Below are 27,492 nucleotides of genomic sequence, written 5' to 3'. Positions count from 1 at the left end.
AACCAACTGAGCAACTACACCTAAGGCACTCCCCTTCTCTTTCAGTGTTATCATATTCATTCTAGATTTTTCATCAGACCTCTCTTTCATTATTCTAATTGCTTTTTCAGATGGGAACTTACCTTTTTTTTTATTATTATTAGTTAAGGTATTACAAATGTGTCCTCATCCCCCCCATTAACCCCCAACCTCCCCCCCCCCCAACACACTTATGCTCCCATCCCCCTGTTGTCCATGTCCATTGGTATGGCTTATATACATGTATACAAGTCCTTCGGTTGATCTCTTCCCCTTACCCCCGCCCTCCCCTACTTTCCTTCTGGGGATTGATAGCCTGATTGCTGTTTCTCAGTCTTTGAGTCTGTCCCTTTTCATCAGTCTATGTTGTTCTCTATAATCCACAAATGAGTGAGATCATGTGGTATTTATCTTTCTCTGACTGGCTTATTTCACTTAGCATAATGCTCTCCAGTTCCATCCATGCTGTTGGGAACTTACCTTTGACCCTTGAACCATAACACCAAACTTTCAGGGTAGTTTTTATTATGCCCCTAGAACAGAGGAAGGAAGTGAGAGTTACAAATGATAACTTGTCCCAGGGTCACCTAGCCTGAAAAAGGCACTAACAGGGACTAACATCACAGATTAAACTCAACACCCAAATCCTCTCCTCTTTGCTTTTCTTCTTGGTTGTGAATAGTCGCTACCTCTCATCTCCCAGGAAGTGGAACCACAGTGAAGTCCTTCAACGTTTTTAGGACTGTGATGTATTTCATTTTAGACTAGAGGCCCAGTGCATGAATTCATGGATGGGTAGGATCTGGCCAGCCCGGCCCAAATCAGCGGATCGAGGCTGGGCCTGTCAGATGGCGAGAGGTTGGCTGGCCAGCCCATGCCAATTGGGGCTCGATCAGGGCTGGGCGGGCTGGGGGGAGGGGCCACGGGTGATTGGCTGGTGGGCTCCACCCCAGATTGGGGTGGGAGGCTGATTGGGGGCGGGGCTGGCCACGGAGAAGGGCTGTGGGTGGTGGGCCAGTCAGCCCCGCCCCAGAATAGGGCTGGGAGAGGGGCCGGGGGAGGTTGGCCAACAAGCCCCACCCCCAATTGGTGTAGGGGGGGTGATCAGGGGTGGAGCTGGCTGGGGGCGGGGCCTCAGGCCGATGGGGATGGTGGGGGCCCATTGGGGGTGGGGGAGGGGCTTAGGAGGTTGGCTGGCTGGCCCTGCCCCCTATTGGGGTAAGGGGGAATCAGGGGCGGGGCCAGATGGGGGGAGGGGCTGTGGGCTGATCAGGGTGGGGGGGGTCCATTGGGGGCAGGGACAACTGGGGGGAGTGGCTGTAAGAGGTTGGCCAGCTGGCCCCACCCCCTATTAGGATAGGGGGGCAATTAGGGGAGGGGTTGGCTGGGGGGAGGGGCTGCAGGCTGATCAGGGGCAGGGCCAGCTGGGGGGTGGGGCCACGGGAGATTGGCCAGCTGGCCCCACCCCTGATCGGGTGTTCACTGATCGCAGTGGGCATCATAGCGAACTGTCATTCCGGTCGTTACAGCATTCCAGTCGCTGGCTTTTTATATATACTAGTATAGATTATAAGAATCAGTAATATTTCTCCATTAGCTATGATATCTCCCCAGGGCATTTTCTAGTATTGAGACCATTGATGTGTTGTTCTCGATTTCAGGGCACAATCCAGAAGGTGACACCACAGAAAGAAGACCAAGACGTTGGGGTATTTACCGAAGGAGATATAACAATGTGTCTAAACAAGTAAGTTCTGGCATTCATCTTTCATCCCACAAGCAACAAGATGGAGATTCAGCAACAAGTGATGCTCACATGGACACCCGAGTAAGATAGTAAGTGACCAGGTAGCATGGCTAAAATGCACCGCCAATGAAATACATAACCTTGGAGTTAAATATGTCATTCTTCTCTCCAACCAGGAAGAATGAGGAATGATAAGATCAAGTTAATCATTGAGAAAACTTTATTTTAGCTGCAGTTTTAATGGGGGTGAACATGTATAGAAGACTTCCTGAGCATATGTGGACTACTTCTTTCTCTCCACTGCTCCACAGTGCTCCCTATGCCATTCCACACTGTCATTGGAGAGGCAATTTTCAGGAACGAGTCCAAACCCATATTAACAAAGAAAGAGAGCAAAATCCTCCAGAGACAAAAATGGAGGAGAAGAAGCAGGATGAGACCACAGGAAGCTGGTTCAAGATCACAGTGAGTGTCCTAGAAAAGTGGAACTAATATGTAGAATGTGTTGGACTTGTGTAGAAATGCTAGATACCTTTCTGGGGCAGAGGAGTTGGCAATGTGTCCTTTTATTAGTAGGAGTTAACATCCTGGGCCATCTAAGGGCAGACTCAGAGAAGCAATATAAAGAAAACAGACTGATTGCAAGGAAGATGAGACAGGTAGTCTAAAAGCAAAGGAGGAAGCTACTTGCCAAGGAGCTGGAGCAACTCCATACCTGAAGGCACAGTTTAGTCCAAGCTGAATGCAATAGGATGTTGAGTCCCTGGGGTCCTTGTGAGAGGTGCAGGCTAAGTCTGCCTTAGGTAGGATCTCTTAGAACTTTATAAAAGGAAGTACATGTTAAACATTTTAAGTTGATTATTTGAGGAAAACTATTTGAATGGAAAGAGTGGTATTTAGGGAATTCATGTCTGGTACAAAAGTTAGCAATAATGGATACTAGCCTATCCTAAACAATTGTTTTAAAGGCTGAAAAACAATCTGAAAAGAAAACCTGGTTGGATTTATTCATAACCTTAGATGCCATTATGTCAATCTCTCCTATCTTTTCTTTGGCTCCTAGATTCCATTCGGCATAAAATATGATGAGAAGTGGCTGCTGAATTTGATTCAGAAGCAATGCAGCGTCCCCTTTACTCCAGTCGAAGTAAGAGAGGACAATAAAATGGATGAGAAGTAACAGGGCAGATGAGCAGTGGCTCTGGTCTCATATTCTGTTTCTCTTGTCACTATCCCTATAGTTTCACTATGAGAAAATGCAGGCCCACTTCTTCGTTGAGAATGCCAGTATTGCCTTTGCATTGAAGAATGTTGGTGGCAAGATTTGTGATAAGAATAATGAGAAGGTAAGTATCAAAGGCATGACTAGGACTGGCCAGGGGCAAGAGAGCAGGACAGGGGCAAGGTCTGCTTAATTCAAAGGCTCAGATTTCCTGGTGCTTACCCAGCCCCTCTTGTATTCTCTGCAGATATCTATCTTTGTCATCCCCTCTAATGCACCCCAGGCTGTGCAGAAGGAGCTGAAGTCAGCAAAGGAGGATCAGATAAAGGTAATGCAGACTCCAGATCAGTTGTGCATCCATATCCAGACCCACTTCTTCTACCCCACATATTGCCCCCCTTCACTACCTCAGAGTCAGAGCCACTGAACCCCATGGGGTGATGACAAGGGGCAGTGAAGTGGATTTGTTAGAAAAGGAAGGGACTGGGGCTACAGGCATCTTGGCTCTCTTTCTCTGGTCTATGTGGTTCCTCCCCATAATCACAGGTGAAGTCAGCAGAGGAATTGGACCAGGGCAAAGGGCTGGAGCCAGAAGACATGAGTGCAAAAAGAAACCCCATATGCACCACCTTACCAGATAATTCAACCAACGTAAGGTTAGTTGTACCCTCTTTCACCCCTGGTGAGCCTGACCTACCCTTAATAATATACGTTTGCAGAGGCAGCAAACAGGTCTTTTGGGAGTATCATAGGCCCTCCACTCTCTTTTCTGTGTTCTTCACCTGTGCTTAGAGGTATCCTTCCCTTCCTCTGATATGCTCACCTGTTCTCCTGTTCTGGGGTCAGTTTCCTGACTCTGCACCCAAACTTATCCAGCATGCCCTCCTAAGATTGTACTCCAGGAAGCATGATATCCCCTCATCACCAGTACTAGGGGTGACCAGTCTTGAATCAGATGCTGGTGACCTGGAATGGGAAAGGTCCTCCAACATAGGTCCTCATGTTGAGACGGGTCTTCCTGTTCTGTGCTGAGAAGGGCTACCCTCCCCTGCCATGAGCGGAGCTCTCTTTCCTTTGATCCAAAAGGGTCTCTTCTCCAAACCCAGGCAGACATGGGAAGTTTACTGCCCCATTTTAAGGGCTGAAGTCCTGGGTGGCTGCTGTCATGACATTAGTTCCTCTGGAACAATGCCACCAGTTGGGCTTTCCTTGAGAAAAACCAGGTTTCCCTGAGTTATGGGGCCAGAAGTAAGCCACCACCAGTGAGCAGAGGGCCTCTGGAGGCAGCAGTGGAAGGCAGAAGGCACAGAAAGTTGAGGAGACAGAAGGACAGTCCGCTCAGTGCCCCTCCCTCCACACATCACATCACCTGTCTGGTCCTTCAGTGGAGCTCTGGGTAGCCTGACATGGGTAGGATTGCTCAGAAAAGAAACCAACTAAGATAGGCACAGGTGCACAGGGGTCCATGAGAGAGAAGGCAGTGATCATAATAGGGGACCACACATCCCCCCTCCCTAAGTTGAGCTGAGCCTGATCTTTTCTTTATTCCTTCTGGGGAAGGTCTCCTGATCCTGTGGTTGATGTGTTTCCCATGCCCAGTTCAGACTCTCACAGGTGACAAAGGCTCAACCAGTATCCCATGGGCCCCAAGTCCAACATGTGCAAGTTTTTCATTCCTAACTAGGATCCCAGGACCCAACAGTGGCAGGTGCAGGAAAAGTATGCAGCTCTAAATGCTGCTCTTTATGTCACTGGAGAAGGGAATCAGGGCATCTAGATGGGAGCTACCTAGCAGAATGGAGGAGTGGGGGTAGGGCAGGAGGAAGGGCGAGTGCTCTTCCTATGGATTAGTCCTTGGGGAAGGTTCCCAGGTCCCTGGAAGGCTGGGACACTAGAGTATAGCTGGGCTATATATCTGGTGTAGGTTTGCTTGCTCCAACAAGGCAGGGCTGCTCTGCAGATTCAGTTATGTTTCTGTTTTGTCTTTATTTTGGCAGCTGCATCCTGGAATTGTTCCCCAAGTTATTATGCCTGGTAAGTATTTCTCCATGACTGACTCCTTTAAGTAGCACAGACACTTCCCACAACCTGCTCTAAATGCCTTTATGTCTGGCTCAAGTTACATTTTTGGATCTGACCCTTAATCCTCATTAGTGGATTGACCCATGTTGGAATCTGACAAAGGCTCTGGACCTTCTTCACACAAGTTCTCCACAGGCTCCAGGCCCCCCATGATGATGGTACAAGTGTAGTCCTGCTCATGGAATTTCCAAGGCTTTTTTGCACCTGACTTCTGACCCTCACCCTCACCTTTTCCCAATCATTCAGTACCACCTGCTGGTCTCCAAGGCTGACTTCCTCTTCCTTCCCCAGGATGGTCAGGAGCCACCCCCACCAACTAATTTGGGGATTGAAGCCCACAAGAATGTACCATCCTGTAAGGTGAGGAGGGGGAATCAAGCAGGGTTTTAGGTGGTGAGTGAAGATGGGGTATCAGCTGTGGTCCTGAGCACTGTTGTGATTTCAGGGAAGTTTCTTTGGATCTGACCCACTGAAGAATCTAGTCTTACAATTTCTGAAGCAGTAAGTACTCCTGGAAACACCAGGAATGGGGAGGTCTGGGACTGCTATTTGGAACTCTCACATCTCATTTGGGGCCTGGTTAACAAAGCAGCTTGTCCCCTTTGCTCCACCACAGATATTACTCTATCTATGACTCTGGAGACCGGCACTGTCTTCTCTGTACTTATCATGACAAGGCCTGCTTCTCCCTGACCATTCCTTTCAACCCCAAGGACTCAGCCCAGTGAGTATCACAGCTCAAACTCTTTTTCTGGGGGGGGTGTCTCCCCAGCAGAAACCAGTCAGTTCATGGAAGCACTCCCATGGCCAGACCTCCACATCCTATTCCTCTTTTTCTCCTAGAAGCAGCTTGTTTGAGTACTTCAAGGATAACAGGAATATGAAGAACCTCAAGGACCCCAGTGCGTGTGGGATGGGGAAGATTGGGCAGGGAAAGGGGGCATGAAGGGTCAGTCATAGGCCCCAGGGAGTGGCAACCCTGACCTCTGCTGTCCTTCCCTCACAGACCTGCGTTTTCAGCTGCTGAGACATACAAAACGTGACATTACATGCACGCTCTGTGTGTTACCCAAAACTCAGCATGACCTGAGCTCCTTCGTGGTGGACATGTTGTTCCAGTCGGTAAGCACCTGCTTCCTCTCTCAGACAGGCCCAGAAAGATGCAGGTACATGGGAGCTGTAGATGGTGACTGAACACCTGTGTTTCTCCCTTTCAGGAAAGGATGCTCTGCTTCTGTGTCAATGGGGTGTTCAAGGAAGGTGAGTGCCGATAGCGTTCTCTCCCCAGATGTCCACTGCTCCCTCCCCCTTGCTGGGCTCCCTCTCAGAACTCTCTCAGCTTCCTGTCAGCCCTGCAGTGGTTCATTAGTTGGGAACACAGGTATGGGGTTTGATGGTTTTCATCCCAGATCCTGACTGTGAGAACTTGGGCCCATTACTTAACCTCTTATTTTCCTCATTTGTGAAATGGGACTAATAATACGTACCTCTTGGGTAGCTAAAAACAATGAATTAAATGAACTTGTGAGGTGGTTGTTCTAGGGCCTGGCACATAGTAGGGACCACGTTAGTGAGAAGAGATTGCCCCTATGGTTGCCCTCCTCATTCCCGACACTCTGAGTCCCAGTGAACAGTTGTCCCCTTGGGAATTAGTATGAAGTCCACCCTGACTGGGGTATTCTGTGTGAACATGTTAAATGTGTGCAACTCCAACATGGTATTGTTGTTTGTTGTTGTTGAAGTGGAAGGAAGGTCTCAGGGTTCTGTTCGTGCCTTCACCCGGACCTTCATCACTACCCCTGCCAGCGATTCCAGGTGAGTGTTATGCTCTGGGTGGGAACATACAGCCCAACCTGGGCTCAGGGCTGTGGGGATGTGGCAGTGCATGTTCTCAGGGTTTTCTCTGTGTTGTGGGAAGCCAGCAGGTTGATCCAAAGAACAGTCCTGCAAAGGGGTTAAGAGCTTGGGCTCTGGAGTTAGAACACTGAAAGTGTTTCAGGTTTCTTTCAGGTTCTCTTAATGACGCCAACACTCACTAGATTTGTACCTGAGTGAAATCACATGACCCTCTCTGTGACCTATGTCTTCCTCTGAAAATGGGATTAGATTGTCTTCTCCCATGGGCTGTTTTACTGAGTAAATGCAATGGGGTTAGGGGTACAAATCTAGTGAAGCTGATAGACAATCTCTCCAAGGCTGGGGATGTGAGAGGGGCAGAACTACCAGGCAAGGAATCTGGGGAGCAGATACAGGGGGGTATGGGAGGAATCTAGTTGCTGAGTAGCAGTGGAGGCAGGATCATTGTTGAGGGTGTGGGGTTGTCCATCCATCAGTTGTCTGAGGGCCCATTTTTCTCCAGTCTATGCATCATGAATGATGAACTGTTTGTGAGGGACGCCACGCCCAACACGACTCAGAGTGTGCATTCCATAGAAGTGCCTACACCCACCACCAGCTCCATGACCACCCTTTCCCAGGAGCAGCAAAAAATGGTGCAGGTTTTCTCCACCAAGTCTGGAATGAGCCTCCAGTTGTCTCAGAAGTGAGTGCTGGGTGTGCATGGGGATAGGAGGAAGCTGGGAGGAGCAGAGGAGTGAATAATAGAAACTTGCAGGTAATTTGCTTTGCTTGTTTATTTCACCTATTCCTCTGAACATGTATCTCTCATTGCATATAAGCAACACAGTTATTTTGAACAGGTATGTATTCCTTTATGAAATTCTTTATTTCTTGGACCTCATTCTTTTATTGACACATTTGGGCTTCAGGAATTTTTCCAACATAGAGCTTATTTCGCTGCATATGTAAATGTGGAGGCATATTTGTCACATAGTTTATGAAATAGCAGAGTGTTATCAGATTGTCTCCACTTTTGTCCTAATGGATGTCTCCTGCCCTTCCTCCACCCCAGGTGTCTTCATGATAATCACTGGGACTACACTAGAGCTGTACAGGTGCTCGCTCTGTGCAAGGTGAGGTCTGGGAATTCAGGCCAAATGAGTGAAGAATGGATGGCCTGGGGGGATGAGACTCAGAGCTCCTGGCTGTACTAATCTCCCAACTAGCTCCCTTTACTTCCTCCAGGCCAAGTACAAGCTCTCAGAGGAGGCCCTCCCACAAGCTAATCCTGGATCCTAAGAACACAGCCTCACCAAAAACCCCTTGGGTGTCATCATCTTCATCCTCATCATCTTTGTTATGTTTTTCCTCCAGTCTTACTATATTCCTGTTATTGAGCCAGGAGGTCTGGTTGGAGCTAGTAATTCAATGCTTAAGTGACACTCATCCACCCAAAGGGCTGGTTGTTTTGTGTATCTGTTCCTTCCAGGAACCCTAATTCTTTTCATAATAAAGAATGACGTTGCATGTTATGTCCCTGCAAAATCATTCAAGTCAAAATCCATTCATTGGTTTATAGAGGAGGAAAGGGAAATTCAGAGATGGTCTATGAGTACTTGGAGAACAATGTGGTAGAGACTCAAATCCTGGATCTCTTTACAACCCAGGCTGTTTATGTCCCCAAGGCCATGTGGCTTCTGAGGTAGTGTGCTCTGTTACTCTGGTAGACCTGGGGGAGGTGGTCTGTTCCCCTAGTGTATTAGTCCAATATTTTTAGGCAGAAAACAGCATTACTTTCTTAGCCATACAAATCTATTCAAATTTAAAAATAATTCCCTTGGGGACAAACAGTATTAAAGAGCAGTAAAAACCTAGGAAAGAAGAAATTGTCATCATTTATGACTGACGTTGGAGTAATATCATTGATATGTAAAGAAATCAGTAGAGAAAAGGGGAACTGATATTAAAGCAGAATTGTTATTAAAAGCAGTAGAAATGCCCAAGAAATCTATGAAAAGCTATCCAACCATAATTACCTATTTAGCCAGAATTGTGAATCCTATATAATAAAGAGCTAATATGCTAATTACACCATCCAGGCAAGCTTCTGGATGAAGGCAGGGCTATGAGGGCCAGCTGAGGCTGCGAGGGCCAGCTGAGGCAGATGGGGCTGTGAGGGCTGAGCCCCTTGCATGAATTTCATGCATCGGGCCTCTAGTATTGAAATAAAATGAAGACAAATTTTACTAAAAGAAAAAAGAAACCTAATAATCGTATTTTTAGAAAAATACGTGCACTATATTGCTGTATTAGTTTTTTAGGTCTTCTATAACAGTATCACAAAATGGATGGCTTAAGAAAACAGACATTGCACTGACCTATGTGCTCAGTGGTTAGAGCATTGGCCCATACACCAAAGGGTTATGGGTTTGATTTCTGGTCAAGGGCACATACCTGGGTTACAGGTTCAATTCCCAGCCTCAGTCAGGGCCCCTGGGGGAGGCAACAAATCAATGTGTCTCTCTCATATTGATGATTTTCTTTCTCTCTCTCTCCATCTCTTTCTCTCCCCGTCTCCCTCTCCCTCTTTTTCTCTTTCTTTCCTTCCCTTCCTCCACTCTCTAAAAAGCAATGGAAAAAACATCCTCTGGTGAGGATTAAAACACACACACACACACACACACACACACACACACACACACACACACCAGAAATTTATTCTCTCACTGTCTTGCAGGCCAGAAATCAAAGTTCACAGTGCCAGCCGGGCCATGATCCTATAAAGACTCCAGGGGAGAGTCATTTCTTGCCAATGTTAGCTTCTGGTTGCTCCTGTTGTTTTCTGACTTGTGTCAACATAACTTTATCTCTTCCTCCATCTTCACATGATCTTCTTACTTGGGTCTCTGTTTCTTTTCCTTTCTGTCTCTTATACAGTCAAGCATCATTGGCTTTATAGTCCCCTCTAATCCAGGGTGATTTAATCTTGAGATCCCTACTTAATTTTATCTGAAAATACCTTTATTCCAAATAAGGTCACATTCTGAGGTTCTGGATGGTCATATCTTTTAAAGTTCACTAGTCTACTCTCACTCCTCCACCCCCTCCCCAAAATTCACATCCATCCCAGGTAAAAAGTACACTCACCTCATCCCACCATCACCAAAAGACTTTTTTTTAATAAAATATATTTTATTGATCTTTTACAGAGAGGAAGGGAGAGGGATAGAGAAGTTAGAAACATCGATAAGAGAGAAACATCGATCAGCTGCCTCCTGCACACTCCCCACTGGGTATGTGCCCGCAACCAAGGTACATGCCCTTGACCGGAATCGAACCTGGGACCCTTGAGTCTGCAGGCCGATGCTCTATCCACTGAGCCAAACAGGCCAGGGCAAAAAGTCTTAATGAATTCTAACCTCAACTCTAAGTCAAATATTTCATCCCAATGTCAACTCAAAAATTCCCAAATCTCATAATCTAAAAGGTATGGGTGAAACTCTGGCTATGATCCATGTGCAGATAAAATTTGTCTCTATTTGTGGAACTGTAAAACCAAAAAAGTTATCTGTTCCAAAATACAATGGTGAAACAAGCATATGATGTACATTCTCATTCTAAAAATAACATATAAAGGATTAAAAGAGTCACTAGTCCCAAGCAAGTTTGAAACCAAGCAGGGTAAATTATGTTAGGATTTAATACTCAATAATTATTCTTTGTGGTAGCATGCTTTATTCTCTAGGGGCCCTGCCCTCTCTGAAATCTGCTTCTATATCTGTGTCTTTGTCCTCAGAGTTATTCTTTTCCTTTCGTTTTTTAAGTCATTTATTCATTAATATGTTGTCAAATTGTTTTTTTATACTATTCTTTGTATTTCTTGAAGTACGTCACATGTTAGCAGCCAAGTAGCTCTGTCACCCTATTTCCTATCTGTAGAATCCCAGAAGTCTGACAGCCTTCTTTCATTTTGTCCCTCCTTTTTTGCCCTCAAGGAAAGCTGGCAGCAATTTTGGTTGTATAACATTTTTCTCAAAAAACATGTGGGTCTCCTATGTATGTCCAGGGGATCCATGCCATCAGACAAGAGGCTTCTCCACAGATGTTTCCAGGACAACCTCATTTCTATTCCTGGATTCTGCTGGGAGGATTGACTGGATCCATTAGACACATATCTAATGTCTTCAACAAAAGGTGTTCCGCCAGACTCTTGGCTCTTTTTCAAAAACACACTTAAAAATATTCTGCAACCTAAATAGACTGAGTATTCTCCAAATTACCACGTGCTGGTTCCTTTTTACTTAATAGTTCCTTCCTCAATTTTAATTCTTTCATCTTTTACTATAAGCATCAGGAAGAAACCAGGCTCTTTACTGTAAACAGTTATTGAGGTAAGAAACATCCAAACTTAGAGAAAGTTTATGAGTTTATTTGAGCTAAACAGAGGACATGCCTGGGAAAAAGATTTACTTATGCACCAAGAGGTCACCAGTTTGATTCCTGGTCAGGGCACATGGCCAGGTTGCAGGCTCAATCCCTGCTGGGGTCCAACCCCAGCAGGTCCAGGGGTCCCCAAAGGTGTGGACGGAGTCAGCGAAGAAGGAATGACACGGAGACAGCATTCAGTTGATCAGCAACCTAGCCAGGATCTCTAGCCAAGTTCTGGTTAGGATCTCCAGCGAAGTTCAGTTCAGGATCTCCAGCCAGGTTCTGTGTCCATGTTCTCTTGCTAGGTTCTCCAGCCAGGTTCTCCAGGTTCTCCAGCCAGGTTCAGTCACCAGGTTCTAGTCAGGTTCTCTTGCCATGTTCTATCCAGGTTCTGTAGCCAGGTTCTGTCTCTAGGTTCTTCAGCCAGGTTCTCTCGCTAGGTTCTGTCTCGCTAGGTTCTGTGGCCAGTTTCTGTCCAGGATCTTTTGCCATGTTCTCTCCAGCGAAGTTCTTCTGTCTCTAGGTTCTGTGTAGGCTCTGTGTCTAGGTTCTGTGTCCTGTTGTCTTGTTACATCTGTATTTATACCAGTTGATTCCAATCCTATCAATCTCTATTCCAAAGGTTAGGGCGTTTCTTATCTCTATTCCAGGGAGTAAAGATTATGTAGCTTAAGCATGATTGTTCGTAGTTAAAGTGATTAATTACCCGCCTGGCACTTAGTTAAGGGGTTTTATTCCCTCCCTAACTTCAGGGGAAAATCCCTACCTGGGGAAACAACCTTTCTCAGAGAGGTGACCTTGGTTAAAACACATAGTGCCAAGTAGGTGAGCAAACATATTAAGAACAGTATGCCATATATGCCAGGTCCCTTGAAACAGCAAGGATGGACCAGCTCCTGGCAAATCCCCAGTAGGGGGTATGCAGGAGGCAGCCCATTGATGTTCTTCTCGCATTGATGTTTCTATATCACTCTCTCCCTTTCTCTCTAAAATCAATAAAGACATATTTTTTAAAAATATATTTTATTGAATTTTTACAGAGAGGAAGGGAGAGAGATAGAGAGTTAGAAACATCGATGAGAGAAAAACATCGATCAGCTGCTTCCTGCACACTCCCTACTGGGTATGTGCCTGTAACCAAGGCACATGCCCTTGACCAGAATCGGACCTGGGACCCTTGAGTCTGCAGGCTGATGCTCTATCCATTGAGCCAAACCAGTTAGGGCAATAAAGACATATTTTAAAAAGATATAAAGGTAGATAAAAGACCTAAATGTAAGTCATGAAACCATAAAAATCCTAGAAGAAAACATGGACAGTAAAATCTCAGACATCTCACATAACAGTATTTTTGCAGATACATCTCCTAGGGCCATGGTCAGCAAACCGTGGCTCGCAAGACACATGCGGCTCTTTGGCCCCTTGAGTGTGGCTCTTCCACAAAATACCACGTGCGAGTGTGCACATACAGTGCGATTGAAACTTCGTGGCCCATGCGCAGAAGTCAGTTTTCAGCCTGGGCGAGTCTATTTTGAAGAAGTATTGTTGATATTTGGCTCTGTTGACTAATGAGTTTGCCGACCACTGTCCTAGGGCAAAAGAAACAAAGGAAAGGTTAAATAAATGCTACTACATCAAACTAAAAAGTTTCTGCACTGCAAAAGAAACCATCAACAAAATGAAAAGGGAACCCACTGGATGGAAGAATGTATTTGTCAATGATATAGCTGGTAAGGGGTTAATTTCCAAAATACATAAACTACTCATACAACTCAACAAAAGGAAGACAATCCAATTAAAAAATGAAAAAATGTCCTAGCCAGTTTGGCACAGTGGATGGAGCGTCGGCCTGCAGACCAAAGGGTACCGGGTTCAATTCTGGTCAAGGGTACATGCCTGGGTTGTAGTCTCGGTCCAACGTGCAGGAGGCAGCCAATTAATGATTCTCTCTCATCATTGATGTTTCTATCTCTCTCTTCCTCTCCCTCTTGAAATCAATAAAAATATATTTTTAAAAAGTGGGAAAAGCTAAACCGGTTTGGCTCAGTGGATAGAACGTCGGCCTGCGGACTGAAAGGTCCCAGGTTCGATTCCGGTCAAGGGCATGTACCTTGGTTGCGGGCATATCCCCAGTGGGAGGTGTGCAGGAGGCAGCTGGTCCATGTTTCTCTCTCATCGATGTTTCTAACTCTCTATCCCTCTCCCTTCCTCTCTGTAAAAAAATCAATAAAATATATTTTTTAAAAAAAGTGGGAAAAGGACCAGAATAGATACTTCTCCAAAGAGGACATAAAGATGGCCAATAGACATATGAAAAAAAAAATGCTCAAATTATCAGAGATGCAAATTAAAATGACATTGACGTATCACCTCACACCTGCCACCATAACTACCATCAATAAATCAACAAACAACAAATGCTGGTGAGAATGTAGAGAAAGGGAACCCCAGTGCACTGCTGGTGAGAATGCAGACTGGTGCAACCACTGTGGAAAACAGTTTGGAGTTTTCTCAAAAAAATTAAAAATGGAACTGCTGTTTGACTCAATGATTCCACTTTTGAGAATATATCCTAAGAATATTGAAACACCAATCAGAAAGAATACATACACCACTATGTTCATAGCAGCATTGCTTTCAATATCTAAGATCTAGAAACAGCCCAAGTGAGTGGGTAAAAAAAAGCTGTGGTACATTTACACAATGAAATATTATGCAGCTGTAAAAAAAAGAAGGATCTCAGCCTTGTGACAGCATGGATGGACCTGGAGATTATTATGGTAAGTGAAATAAACCAGTCAGAGAAAGACAAATATCAAAAGATCTCACTCATATGTAGAATCTAATGAACAAAATAAACTGACAAACAAAATAAGTCCAGAGGCATGGAGGCATGAAACAGACTGACAGATCTCAGAGGGAAGGTGGGGTGGAGGAAACAGGAAGAGATTAACCAAAGAACACATATGCATATATGCATAGCCCTTGCACACAGACAACAATGTCCTAAAGGCCTGGGGTGGGGTGGAGACTGGGTGAAGGGGAGCAAAGGAGTGTGTGTGTGTGGAGGGAAGGGGACATCTGTAATACTGTCAACAATAAAAAAGATATAAAGATAATCACAACCGGATTTGGTTACTAATAGAATATGAGGGACAATGAAGAGGGGACAATGGCTAGGTTCTGAGTTGGCCAATGGGTGGATACTAAGGCAGGAAACAAAGGAAAAATAAGCAGGTCTAGGTGAGAATAATTTACATGAGAAAGCGTGAGACAGTATATAGAGAGACTTTTAATCTTTTTGAGGGGTGAGGAATCACAACATCTTTTGAGAATCTGCTAAGAAGTATGTTCTCTCTCCCTACAAAAAAATTGAATCTATTACCACTACCACCCTCACATATACACATAACTTTGAATAACATTTAATGGTTTCCACAGACTTCCACGTTCACAATGCCTAATCTAAGGTTACTCAGGATGGACTGCAGAGAATATTCCTCAGGGCCTTTCATAAATGAGGGAGTACCAGAGTGGTATGGAAGGGCAGATAGTGATCCTGCAGCAAGGCTAGGTTCTTCCTAAGTGCCCTGGAGGCGAGGAGGTTAGGGTGAGGATCCCAGCAGTTTCCACTTCCTAAGCCAGGTGAGAGATAGCAGAAAGGTCTGAGAGAGGCCTCTACCTGGACAAGGTGAAAAAGAAGAGAGCAGGCTGACTGGGGAGGCTCTTCCCCCAGCAATCACTTATCTATGATTCTTGGAATACCCCACCACCAGGTGTAGAAGACGCCCACCTGATTTCCAATATGAGGACAGACCCCTGCCCCCACCATGTATCTGGGAAGTGAATCACTAGGTGGGAATTTGGGAAAGAAATGGAGGGAACCCAAAGATTTGCTCAGGTCAATACCTTGGTCACCTCTCCATCCATATAATAGGAGTAAGTAACAGTCAGGAGTATGAATGTAAGGAATGAGAGGCTCTGGAACATGCATATCATACACAAAGGCTAACAAGAGCCAAATAAACAAGGTTTAAGTTTATGTGGGCCGCATAAAAACAAAAGCTTCAATTTTCATAGAAACGTAGGTTTATTTCCATAGAGACATGCTGAATACAAAGGGCTGAAATAAATGAGTCATCGTTAACATAAAATAATAGAACATTTTAATAAAAATTTATCTTTTTTCTTGAACATTAACTTACCAGACACTGAATAATTGCACAAATTAATAAGCATAACACAAATAAACCTATTTTTCTTGTTCTCCAAAAGTGAAATATTTCCTGTTGCGCACACCAAACAAGTCAGTCCAAGACTAATGACATGGCAATCGGCTGCTAAAATATTCGCTGCTAGTATTAGTGGAGAGAAATTGTGCACCTGTTCGTAAGGCGAGTAAGGGAAATGAATGCAACACGATTATAGTAATCAGTCATTAACGAATGTTGTAGTTCATTATTAATAATCATGTATAACAGGATATTGTAAAAATTAAGTTACAAAATTTTTATTAAAACGTTTCTTACATACCGTTATATTGGCTGGGCCGCATGCTGCCCGAGGGCGGCAGTTTGACATGCTTGCTCTGGAATGTGGCAGCGGGAAGACCAGCCCCTTCCCAGTCTATCAAAAAAGAAATGATCTGACTATCTTCATCCCTCAACCTGCCTCAAAACCATCATTAGTATTAGCCATTAAACTTTAGCAGATGATTTCAGTTGTCAGCAAATGCTTTTTCATATTTAATGAATGTTTATTATGATAGAATAAGATATATAAGTTTATTAATAAAACTTGAAATTTGACCCAGAAGGGGGGGAAAAGGTAGATTATTTACATTAAATGGCCATGATCTGACAACTGGACTTCTTCCCGAAGATCTACTTCACAGGTCATTTTCAAAATACCAACTGTGTTTAGGAACACCGGCCCCCCTCCTTTCTGTAAAATTTTGAAACAAGCTAGAATGTTCCAAAAATGAAGTTGTATGCAGCCCAAAGAAAATTTTTTCTGTGTGGTGCAGAACATAAACAATGATACTTCCCCAGGTTGAAGCGTGTCTTTTAAAAATGAAATTTCATACTTTTCAGTTTTTTGGACCATACTGATTTTTGAAAAGGAAATAATAAAGAGAAATGGTTAGGAAGCAGATATATAGCCAGGGAGAAGAGGAGAGAAAGCAGAAAAGGCCAAAGCCAATGCCAAGGCTGTGCTGTTGTTGGGGATGGGGGAGGTGCAGACCCTCCCTGGTAACCAGGGAACAACCCCCAACCGTAGGGTGGGCCCTCAGATTGGAGAGGACCAGGCTGAGTGACAGGAAGGTACACTCTGGGCCCAGCAGAGACTTGGAGAGATTGGTTGCGCAGTTGGGGGCGGGTCTGGTCAAACACCTCTCTGGCCAGTAGGAGCAGGGCGGGGGGGGGGGGGCGCGTTGGACGGGGAGACAGGGGTGGGACGGGGAGGTGGGGTGGGAGGGGAAGGGCGGGGGCTCCTGAGCTCCTTGGTGACGCGAGGCCCTCACGTGACCGGGAGCTGCAGAGGGACGCAGCCTTCGGTGCAGTCGTCACTCCCTTCTGGGTACCAGCGCCCCGCAGTCCTGCGCGCGGCGGGCTGGCACCGGCCCAGGGCAAGCGGAGCAGGTAAGGGCCCGGGACGCGCGGGGCCCAGGGCGGCGGCCGCCCGCCAACCCCGGAGGCCGGCGCAGGGCATCAGCGCCCGGTCCCCGCCGGCTTTCTGCGCCCCGGCTTTCCCGGGAACTTCCACGGCGACCCCGTGGGGTGGGGGTGCTGGGGCGGCGGGGATCCAGGGAGGGCAGCAGAGCAACTCAGCGATGGAAGTCACCGCCGAGTTCCTGTAGGAAAATGGTGAAGCCGCTACGGGAAGAGACCTGGGGAGATGTGAAGCGGGGGTGGGGGAGGGACCTGGCGGCAGCGAGTAGGTGAGTAGCGTTTGCCAACAGTCCCTGCTCCCTCTACCCCGGCCCTCTGCAGATCTGTGGGTCTGTGGGTCTCTGTCAAGTATCCGGCGGCGCACCCGCGGCGAGAATCAAGAAAAGGGGAGACGTCAAGGATAGGCCCAGGTGGGTGAAAGGTATAGTGCTGCGGGGTGGATGCAGAGACCAGTCTGAGACACCGCCCCCCCCCCCCCTTCCACCACCAAGTCCTCCATCCCTGGTCCCCTGGCCTCCACTTTGGTGCCTGAAGAGGCCTAGGGATGAATGTATAGGAGAAATGGTGGGTTTGGGGCGAGGAAGGGGAGAGAAGTGAGAGGGAAGTGGGAGAGCTGGGACTGGAGGCCCACTAGAGGGTGTAGGGAGCTTCTCAGGTGGGAAACAAGAGTTTTAAAAAATAACCTTTCCTATCCAGGACTCTGAAAGAGGAGTAGTAAGATGTCTGTCCTCGGTGCTGATCTGTACACCAAAAATTGAATTCCCTCCCCTTTTATCTTCTAGGAGTAATGGCGTCCAAAGAGGAACAAGTGGTTAAAAATCTCAACATGGAAAATGCCAACCAGGAAAACGAAATAAAGGATGAAAAGGAGCAAGATGCTAATAAAGGAGAGCCTGGTGAATATTGTGTGCCACGAGGAAATCGTAGACGGTTCCGTGTTAGGCAGCCCATCCTGCAGTACAGATGGGACGGGGGTCAGAGGCTTGGGGAGCCACCGGCAAGGATGAGACAGGAGAATAGGGAAAGAGTTGGGGAGGAGATGAGGCAGCTGATGGAAAAGCTGAGGGGAAAGCAGTTAAGTCATAGTCTGCGGGCAGTTAGCACGGACCCCCCTCACCATGACCATCACGATGAGTTTTGCCTTATGCCTTGAATCCTGATGTTTTCCCTGAAGTTAATAGGGATACATCTGCTTTCTAAAGACACATGTTTGTAATGTACCTTTGTTGTAAATCTTTTGATGTCACTTGTTTCTGGTGGATCTTTACCAGCTTCTAGTTCAATGTGGTGCTTTTGTCCCAGCCTATGAGATTTTTTTACCAGGAGAATTTCACCTATTGCATGGAAAGATGCTTATGATATATTCTGAAGTTAATAAAGCAGTTTTAAAAAGTAATCTCTGTATTCTTTTCACTTCATATCTTATATTAATTTAATACATGAAGAGAAAATGCTGAAATTAAATATATCAAGTGACTAATACAGGGACTCATTTTTGTGAGATGGGTTGATATGTTTTACTTTGTATTATCTGCAGTTTGAGAAGAAATAGAAACTATTGTTTAAAATATGCTTTTAATGATTTTAGAGATATATGAAGGGAGAGGGAGAGATAGAAACATTGATGTGAGAGAGAAAAACTTTAAACGTTTGCCTCCTGTAAGCACCCTGACTAGGGATTGAACCCACAACCTGTGTGTGTGCCCTAACTGTGAATCTAACCAGCAACCTTTGAGTGCATGGGATGATGCTCAACCAATTGAGCCACACCAGCCAGGGTGGAAACTATTTTTTAATGATCTTATGAAAGTAGGAGGGTCAGTTAGTAAATACTTGGTTATGAAATTTGGATACTTTAGCTCAGGGGTGGGGAACCTTTTTCTGCCAAAGGCCATTTGGATATTTATAAAATCACTAAGGGCCCGGTGCACGAAATTCGTGCACTGGGTGTGTGTTGGGGGGGAGTGTCCCTCAGCCCAGCCTGCTCCCTCTCACATACTGGGAGCCCTCAGGCGTTGACCCTCATCACCCTCCAATCGCAGGATCGGCCCCTTGCCCAGGCCTGACGCCTCCGCCAGAGGTGTCAGGCTTGGACAGGGGACCCCCATCTCCTGCCGATCACTGGCTCTGACCCCCGCCCAGGCCTGAGGCCTCTGGCCCAGGAATCATGCCTGGGCAGGGGACCCCCATCTCCCTCTGATCGCTTGCTCCACCCCCCGCCCAAGCCTGACGCCTCTGACCCAGGCTTCAGGCCTGGGCAAGGGGACCATCATATCCCTCCAATGCCCGGCTCCGCCCCCCACCCAGGCCTGATGCCTCTGGCCCAGGCATCAGGCCTGGGCAGGGGACCCCCAGCCCCCCGCCCAGGCCTGATGCCTCAGCCAGAGGAGTTGACCCTCATCACCCTCCGATCACCAATCACCGGATCAGCCCCTTGACCAGGCCTGAGGCCTCCGGCAGAGGTGTCAGGCCTGGGCAGGGGATCCCCAGCTCCCCACGGTTGCAGGCTCCACCCCTGCCCAGGCCTAACCCCTCTGGCCGAGGCATTAGGCCTGGGCAGAGGACTCCCAGCTCCCCGCGATCTCCCGCTCTGCCCCTGCCCAGGCCTAATGCCTCTGGCCGAGGCATTAGGCCTGGGCAGGGGACTCCCAGCTCCCCGCGATCTCCCGCTCTGCCCCTGCCCAGGCCTAACGCCTCTGGCTGAGGCATCCGGCCTGGGCAGCGGGGACCCGCAGCTGCAGCGGCCCCGAGATCGTGGGCTCCGCTTTAGGCCCAGGCAAGGGACCCCTAGCTCCCGGGACTGCCAGCTTCGACCGTGCCCAGCTCCCATCGCTGGCTCCACCCCTACTTCCTGCTATCACTGGCCAGGGCGGCAAAGGCACTTCATTCTCCGATCATGGCTGGGGGGCAGGGCAAAGGCGGCCCTAGGGCCGCCTTTGCCCTGCCCCCCAGCTCTTAGCTCCCCCCGGGTTTCCGATCACTGTCAGTGGCAGGGGGCTTCTTCCTGCTTTCCCTTTCGCCTCCCTGCATTGTGCCTACATATGCAAATTAGCCGCCATCTTTGTTGGCAGTTAACTGCCATCTTAGTTGGCAGTTAATTTGCATATAGCCCTGATTAGCCAATGAAAAGGGTAGCGCCGTACGCCAATTACCATTTTTCTCTTTTATTAGTGTAGATTTGAGGGCCATACAAAATTATCAACTTAAAAATTAGCCTGCTACATTTGGTCATACATTTAATTAACGCACCCCTAATGCCTTGGCAGGGCCAGACCAAGTGATTTTGTGGGCCTTTAGCCAGATGAATAGACCCGGGACTTCCTTATATATTCAAGTCTATATTTGCTTCACATGACTGCTTTCACTGTGTCCCATAGATTTTGGATTGTTGTGTTTTCATTGTCATTTGTTTCAAGGATGCTTTTTATTTCTTCTTTGATCTCTTTGGTAACCCAATCATTATTTAATAACATGCTATTTAGCCTCCAAGTGTTTGAATTTTTTTATTGTTTTTATTGTAGTTTATTTCTAATACTAGAGGCCCGGTGCACAAAAATTTGTGTACTGGGGGAGTGGGGGGTCCCTCAGGCCAGCCTGTGCCCATTTGCAGTCCAGGACCCCTTGGGGGATGTCCATCTGTTGACTTAGGCCCACTCCCTGGGGGATCAGGGCTAAGCTTGCAGTCAGATATCCTTCTGGCAGCCAGGGAGCCCTCAGGGGTTGTCCAACTAAAGGCTTAGGCCCCCAAGGGATCAGGCCTAAACTGTTAGTTGGACATTCTTAGTGCTGCCATGGAGGTGGGAGAGGCTCCTGCTACCACCTCTCCACTGGCCAGCCATGAGCCAGCTTCTGGTTGAGTGGCACTCCCCATATGGAAGTGCACTGACCACCAGGGGGCAGCTCCTGCATTGAGAGTCTGCCCCCTGGTGGGCAGTGCGCATCATAGCAACTGGCCATTCTGCCGTTCAGTCAATTTGCATATTAGCCCTTTATTTTATTATATAGGATGTCCCAATTTCCCCCCTTTTGCCCCCTCTACCCAGCTCTTGCCCCCCACTTCTCTCTGGCCATCACCATACTGTTGTCTGTGTCCATGGGTTGTGCATATATTTTTTTGGGCTAATCCCTTCTTTAAATTCACTTCTTTAAATTTTTATTTTCAGATAAGTGCTTACAACTGCACTATTATATATTTTCTATTATATCATTTAGAATTAAGATTTTTTTAATTGAACCCTCATAAATTTTAGCACAATTTAATAAATTATGCTAGAAGCAATTAGATTTTTTTATGTAATGCAGATACATTTCAATTAATATTTTATTAGTTTTTAATTTTTTAATATTTTAATTTGAAATAATTTCATACATGTAAAAAAACTATAAAATACTACAGCATATTGTATGTACCCTTCACCCAATTTCTTAGGTGTTAATTTAAACATAACTGTTATACAACTAACAAAATTTGGAATATATTTTTCTTATAATCTCTTTAATGTTACTTAATCCATTTACTTTTATTTTTGTTAATCTTCACCCAAGGATATTTTTCCATTGAATTTTAGAGAGAGTGAAGGGAAAGGGAGAGACACATTGATTGGTTGCCTCCTGCACATGCTCTGATAGGGACTGGGGATCAAGCCAGCAACTGAGGTACATGCCCTTGACTGGAATCTAACCTGGGACCCTTCAGTCCACAGGCCAATGCTCTATCCACTGAGCAAAACAGGCTGCAGCTTAATTCATTTACTTTTAACCTATATGTGTCTTTATATTTAAAGTGGGTTTTGTTTTTGATTCATCCTCAAAATCTGTCTTTTATTTGGTGCATTTATGCCACTGGCGTTCAGAGTGCTTACTGATAGAGTTACTGCCATATCAGGCGGCTTCTGGGGCTTCTGAGGCCGGCCAGCATCCTGGGACCGGATTCCGTCCCAGGCAGCAGGCAGGCGGCTTCTGGGGTCGCACACAGGGACCTGGATGGTGGTTCGTGCTGGCGGCTCGTGCTGTGCCGCCCTGCCTGCAGTATGCAAATTAGCTGCCATCTTTGTTGGTGGTTAATTTGCATATTGTGCTGATTAGCCAATGGAAGGCGTAGTGAAGGTACAGTCAATTACCATACTTGTCTATTATTAGATAGGATTATGCCATTGTGATCTGAGAAGATGCTTGATATGATTTCAATCTTCTTAAATTTGGAGAGACTGCCTGTGTCCTAATATGTGGGCTATTTTTGAATATGTCTCGTGTGCACTTGAGAAGAATGTATAGGTATTCTGTAGCTTTTGGGTGAAATGTTCTAAAGATGTCACTTGATTAAGTCCATCTGATCTAGTGAGTCGTTTAGGATTGCTGTTCCGGTGCTGATTGTTTATCTAGAGGATTTATCCAGTGTTGTCAATGGGGTGTAGGTGTTAAAGGCCCCTACTATGATTGTATTTTTGTCGATCTCTCTCTTGATATCTTCCAGAATTTTTTAATGTATTTGGGTGCTCCTACATTGGGTGCATATATGCTTACCAAAGTTATATCCTCTTGTTGTATCGATCCCTTTAGTATTATGAAGTGGCCTTCCTTATCTCTTGTTATGGCCTTCACATTGAGGTCTATTTTGTCAGATATAAGTATTGCTACCCCAGTTTTTTTTTTCATTTCCATTTACCTGAAAAATATTTTTCCTTCCCTTCACCATCAGTCTGTGTGAGTCCTTTGTTCGAGGTGGGTCTCTTATAGACAGCATCTGTATGGGTCATGATTTCTTATCCATTCAGCCACAATATGTCTTTTGATTGGAGCATTTAGTCCATTTACATTTAAGGCTATTATTGATAGATACTTGTTTGTAGCCATCTTTATTCTTTATGTCTGTGTTACTTCTTCCCTTTCTATTTTTTTCTTTTTACAACAGTCCCTTTAGCATTTCTTGCATTGCTGGCTTCATAGTGATAAACTCCCTTAGCCTTTTTTTGTCTGTGAAGCTCCGGATTTCCCCTTAATTTTTTGAATGATAGCCTTGCTGGATAGAGTATTCTTGGATTCAGTCCTTTGCTTTGCATCACTTTGTCTACTTCATTCCATTCCCTTCTGGTCTGATGTGTTTCTGTTGAGAAATAATTTGATAATTTAATGGGCAATCCTTTGTAGGTAACTCTCTGTCTCTCTCTTGCAGCCTTTAAGATTCTCTCTTTGTCATTAATATTTTCCAATTACGACATGTCTTGGTGGGGATCTTTTTGAGTTCATCTTGTTTGGGACTCTGCTTGTGTGACTTTTTTCTTCCCCAAATCAGGGAAGTTTTCTGTCATTTCTTCAAATAAGTTTTCTAATCCTTGCTCCTCATCTTATTCTTCTGGCACCCCTATTATACGTATGTTACTTTGTTTCATGTTGTTCCAAAGCTCCCTTAGGCTCTCCTGCTTCCTAATTTTTTTCTGCAATAGTTCAGATTGGGTGTGTTTTTCTGCCATATCTTCTAACTCACTAATTCTGTCCTCCGCTTCTTCTAGTCTACTGTGCAAACCTTCCATCGTGTTTTTTATTGTAGCTATATTATTTTTTATTTTCCCTTGATTCTTACATAAGTTGTTGATTTTCTCATCCAGCCAGTTTATGAATTGTATTACCGTTATTCTGAATTCTTTTTCTGACATATTGCATGCTTTCATTTCATTTAGTTCCTTTTCTGGTGATTCCTCATTTTTCTGGCGATTCCTTGGGTTGTTTCGTTGTCTCCTCACTTTTGCTGTCTCTTTCATGCCCTGGGCACCCTGCTTGGGGGTTGAGAGATTGAAGACCCTATCCGGGCAATGGTCAGGAAATCGTTAGCCCAGAGCAGCTGTGGGCAAACTATGGCCCGCGGGCCGGATCCGGCCCGTTTGAAATGAATAAAACTAAAAAAAAAAAAAAGACCGTACCCTTTTATGTAATGATGTTTACTTTGAATTTATGTTAGTTCACACAAACACTCCATCCATGCTTTTGTTCCGGCCCTCCGGTCCAGTTTAAGAACCCATTGTGGCCCTCGAGTCAAAAAGTTTGCCCACCCCTGGCCCAGAGGCTGCGTCTGCCTTGAGTCTCACACCTTTATTGTCTCTGCTCTGAGTTGTATCCCCTTTTCCCTCTGATCTGGTCCCTCAGTTGGCTGCTTCAGATGCTCGGGGTGGTGGGAGTGTGTGCACAGTTCCTCTGATGTGTGACTCCCTGTGAGAGCCCAGAGTCCTCTGACATGCAGTTTGCTGTGCGGCCCAGCACCTGTGGCATTGTAGCACCCTAGGTCTCTCTGGCAGCACACTTGCAGCGAGGTCCTGTGGACCCAGGCTGGGCACACCAGCTTGCTCTGGGTCATCCTGGCAGTGCTTTCCTATGACCCGGAGTGAGGTGTGTGCTGGGTCGCTCTGGGTAGCCCCTGCAGGACTCTCCCAGGGGCCAGGGAGGAGCGGGTGTAGGTTGCTCTGGGTCACACAGTCCCCGCTTTCTTGTAGCTTGGAGTGAGACACGCACAAGGTTGCTCCAGTTTGCCCCTCCTTAGTGTGGCACAGGGGCGGGTTGCCCTGGTTCACTCAGTCCGAGCTCCCCTGTGGCCTGAGTTGGGCATGCTTGCTGGGTTACTCCAGGTTTCCCCAGCAGCAAGTCCCTGGGCTTGGGGTAGAGTGGGCGTGGGTTGCTCTGGGTCACACAATCCCTGCTTTCTTGTAGCCCAGAGTGAGATGTGCGCTGGTTTGCTCCAGTTCACCCCTCTTCAGTTTGGAGGACAGGCGAACTGGTGCAACCTAGTGTGCGTCTCACTCAGTTGGTGCTCCTGGGTCACTCAGTTGGTGCTCCTCTGTCACCCAGAATGAGGAGAGTACTCCCCTGTCCCCCAGAGTTAGGTGCACATTGGTTTGCTCTGGATGGCCCCAGCAGGGCTGTCCCAGGAGCCAGGGTGGAGCAGGCATGGGCTGCTCTAGGTTGCACAGTCCCCTGTGGCATGCTCTGGGTTGCTCCGGGTTGCCCTGGTGTCGAGTGAGACTCCTTCCACGACCCGCGTGGAGTAGGGTTCGGTATCTGAAAGAGGAGCCGCACAACAAATGAGAGAAAAAGACACAAGATAATTTTGCAATATTGGGGGACCAGGCGGCAAGTCCCAAAGGACTTCCTCTGTGCTCAGGCCTCACCAAGCTTTTATTGATCTGGGATGCACCCATAGCATAGCCCTTAGGCAGGTGACCCCCTAGTAACAAGCAGACTAGCCCATCAGCAAGGATTTACATAACAATAAATGGGGGAGTAGTTTCAGCTACCACTGTCTGGACAAACAGAGGTGGCGCCTAGCTCCGAGCTTTGCTAGGGCTTCAAAGGCACCTAGCCTTCGGGGGTTACAGGGAGTTCTCTGTCTATGCTTATCAGATAGTGAAGGCAATAAACAGTTTCCCACACCCTGGCAGCAGGTCACGGTGCTGGGGACAGAGTGGGTGCTAGGTGGCTTTGGGTCAGGCTAGCAGCAGTTTTGGGGTCCAGGGTGGGGTTGGGGCACAGGGTTCCCCCTGGCTTGCACTCACTGCAGGGTCTTGGAGCCAGATCCTAAGACTCTGGGTCCCAGCAGGCTGGTGAGGAGGCCTGGTGTGGGAGCTCACTCTGGCAATGCATGCTCCCTGCAGACGTCTGGGAGCCTACTGGGAGGTACTGCACCACTCACTGCCAGGGCACGGTCATGGTTCCACGTGGATTATGGCTGGCAAGTGGCGTTCTCTAGGCATCCTCTGCCCTTCCTTATTGAAAACGGAGGCTTGGTGCACGGATTCATGCACATTGAAAGGAAATTAATTAGAAGAAATATTTTAAAGGCTGTGGAGGGACCGCAGGAGATTGGCTGGTGGGGGAAGGACTGCAGGAGGGCTCCAGGGTGTGTCCAGCCCATCTTGCCCAGTCCCAATGAGAGGATTAACTTGAAATGCAGGCAGATAGGGCATGGGTCCAGTGGAAAACAAAGGTAGGTGAAACATAGGCAGGGGCAGATATGGCAGTTTGAGCCAGCCTAACCACAGGAACCAACCAAACAGAAATAATAAAATGTTTTTGGACTCAAAGCGGGAGGCATGGGAAACCAAGGGAGGGCCTGCAGTAAACAAGATGTACAAACACATGGAAACAGAAAAAGTTCAGCATAAGAACAGAGAAAGAACACATAGAGACAGGGAAAGTTTAGGTCAGTTGCTGGGCAAAAACAATTGAGGGAATCAATCAGGTGATGACACAGGTAGACAGAGAGCAACAGGCAGCCCACTATTGGGTCCCCCTCCCCTTGCGGGGAGTCTGAATCTGCTTGTAATAAATTTTCCACACTTTGCTTAAATCTTCTGGTCTGCGTAGCTCATTCTTTAGCACTGTGAGACACGGCCCCAGGAAAAAACCTTGGCTCACCATTCCGGTTATCACCAATCAGGGCCAATTGGCCGGGGAGGGACTGCAGGAGGGCTCCAGGGCATGTCCAGCCCATCTCACCCAGTCCTGTCAGTCGGACCCCAGCAGTAAGCTAATCTACCAGAGCGTCTGCCCCCTGGTGGTCAGTGCGCATGATAGTGACTGGTCAAACAGTCGAAGGAACGGTCGGATACTTAGCATATTAGGTTTTTATTATATAGGATTGTCTCCTCAGGTGTGTCTAATTTGTTAATTCAGTGTGGATGTTCTCCAATTTAGTTGCTTTTCTGGCCTGGCCCTAGGACAGTGATGGCGAACCTCTGACACGTGTGTCAGAGGTGACACGCGAACTCATTTTTTTGGTTGATTTTTCTTTGTTAAATGGCATTTAAATATATAAAATAAATATCAAAAATATAAGTCTTTGTTTTACTATGGTTGCAAATATCAAAAAATTTCTATATGTGACACGGCACCAGAGTTAAGTTAGAGTTTTTCAAAATGCTGATATGCCAAGCTCAAAAGGTTCGCCATCACTGCCCTAGGAGGAGGTGCACAACACTGCTGCCTATTTGGCCACCATTTTTCCTTTTTTCCAGAATACTTTCTTTAAGAAAATATTACCATCCGGCTGGTGTGGCTCAGTGGTTGAGCATTGACCTATGAACCAAGAGGTCATGGTTTAATTGCTAGTCAGAGCACATGCCCAGGCTGTGGGCTTGATCCCCAGTGAGGGGCGAGCAGGAGGCAACCTGATCAATGATTCTCACTCACCATTGATGTTTTTATCTCTCTCTTTCCCGCTCCCTTCCTCTCTGAAATAAAAAAAAATCTATTTTTTAAAAAGTAAAAAATAAAAACTGAACAGAATAGAGATTCTTTTAAAAAAAGAAAATATTACCAAGCTTGGGACTGGATATGTTACATTAACTGTTACATATTTTAAAGCACCGATAATTTTCACAATCACCATTGTTTTATGACTTGTGTTATCATATAAAATGTTTCAGTTTGAAATAAATACAACAAAAAATCTTTAATGACCATGAAAAAAATAGTAACAAAACTTTCAGCATTAGAAC

The 27,492-nt window shown here is 46.3% G+C and overlaps 2 protein-coding genes across 3 annotated transcripts in view; both read left to right on the top strand.

The window, feature by feature from the left end:
- NXF3 (nuclear RNA export factor 3) overlaps positions 1-8,207 on the top strand; it is a 37,051-nt gene extending 28,844 nt beyond the window's left edge. Inside the window, 17 exon segments of the mRNA XM_036304136.1 lie at positions 1,680-1,854; positions 2,077-2,230; positions 2,829-2,912; positions 3,007-3,111; positions 3,235-3,338; positions 3,464-3,643; positions 4,985-5,021; positions 5,361-5,429; positions 5,515-5,570; positions 5,686-5,793; positions 5,913-5,971; positions 6,076-6,191; positions 6,287-6,329; positions 6,812-6,884; positions 7,429-7,611; positions 7,981-8,041; positions 8,154-8,207. Coding sequence (XP_036160029.1) covers positions 1,680-1,854; positions 2,077-2,230; positions 2,829-2,912; positions 3,007-3,111; positions 3,235-3,338; positions 3,464-3,643; positions 4,985-5,021; positions 5,361-5,429; positions 5,515-5,570; positions 5,686-5,793; positions 5,913-5,971; positions 6,076-6,191; positions 6,287-6,329; positions 6,812-6,884; positions 7,429-7,611; positions 7,981-8,041; positions 8,154-8,207 — 1,661 coding nt within the window.
- Positions 8,208-16,833: 8,626 nt separating this feature from the next.
- LOC118654492 (protein BEX2-like) lies at positions 16,834-18,404 on the top strand. Of its 2 annotated transcripts, XM_036305856.1 has the most exons (3): positions 16,834-16,978; positions 17,330-17,418; positions 17,791-18,404. In XM_036305856.1, exon 3 carries the CDS (start codon positions 17,796-17,798, stop codon positions 18,159-18,161), a length of 366 nt encoding a protein of 121 aa, XP_036161749.1. In that variant the 5' UTR covers positions 16,834-16,978; positions 17,330-17,418; positions 17,791-17,795; the 3' UTR covers positions 18,162-18,404. The 2 variants fall into 2 exon arrangements, with proteins under 2 accessions (XP_036161749.1, XP_036161748.1); XM_036305855.1 differs by lacking the exon at positions 17,330-17,418 and having other exon boundaries at positions 16,883-16,978.
- The last annotated feature ends 9,088 nt before the right edge of the window (positions 18,405-27,492 follow it).

Source organism: Myotis myotis, unplaced genomic scaffold (assembly GCF_014108235.1).
Source record: "Myotis myotis isolate mMyoMyo1 unplaced genomic scaffold, mMyoMyo1.p scaffold_m19_p_4, whole genome shotgun sequence".
In the NCBI taxonomy this organism is placed as follows: Eukaryota; Metazoa; Chordata; class Mammalia; order Chiroptera; family Vespertilionidae; genus Myotis; species Myotis myotis.
This window is presented reverse-complemented; position numbering and strand designations above follow the sequence as displayed.

Coding starts and splice junctions, on each gene's coding strand:
- LOC118654492 (XM_036305856.1), top strand. CDS start 17,796: ATGGCGTCCAAAGAGGAACAAGTGGTTAAAAATCTCAACATGGAAAAT.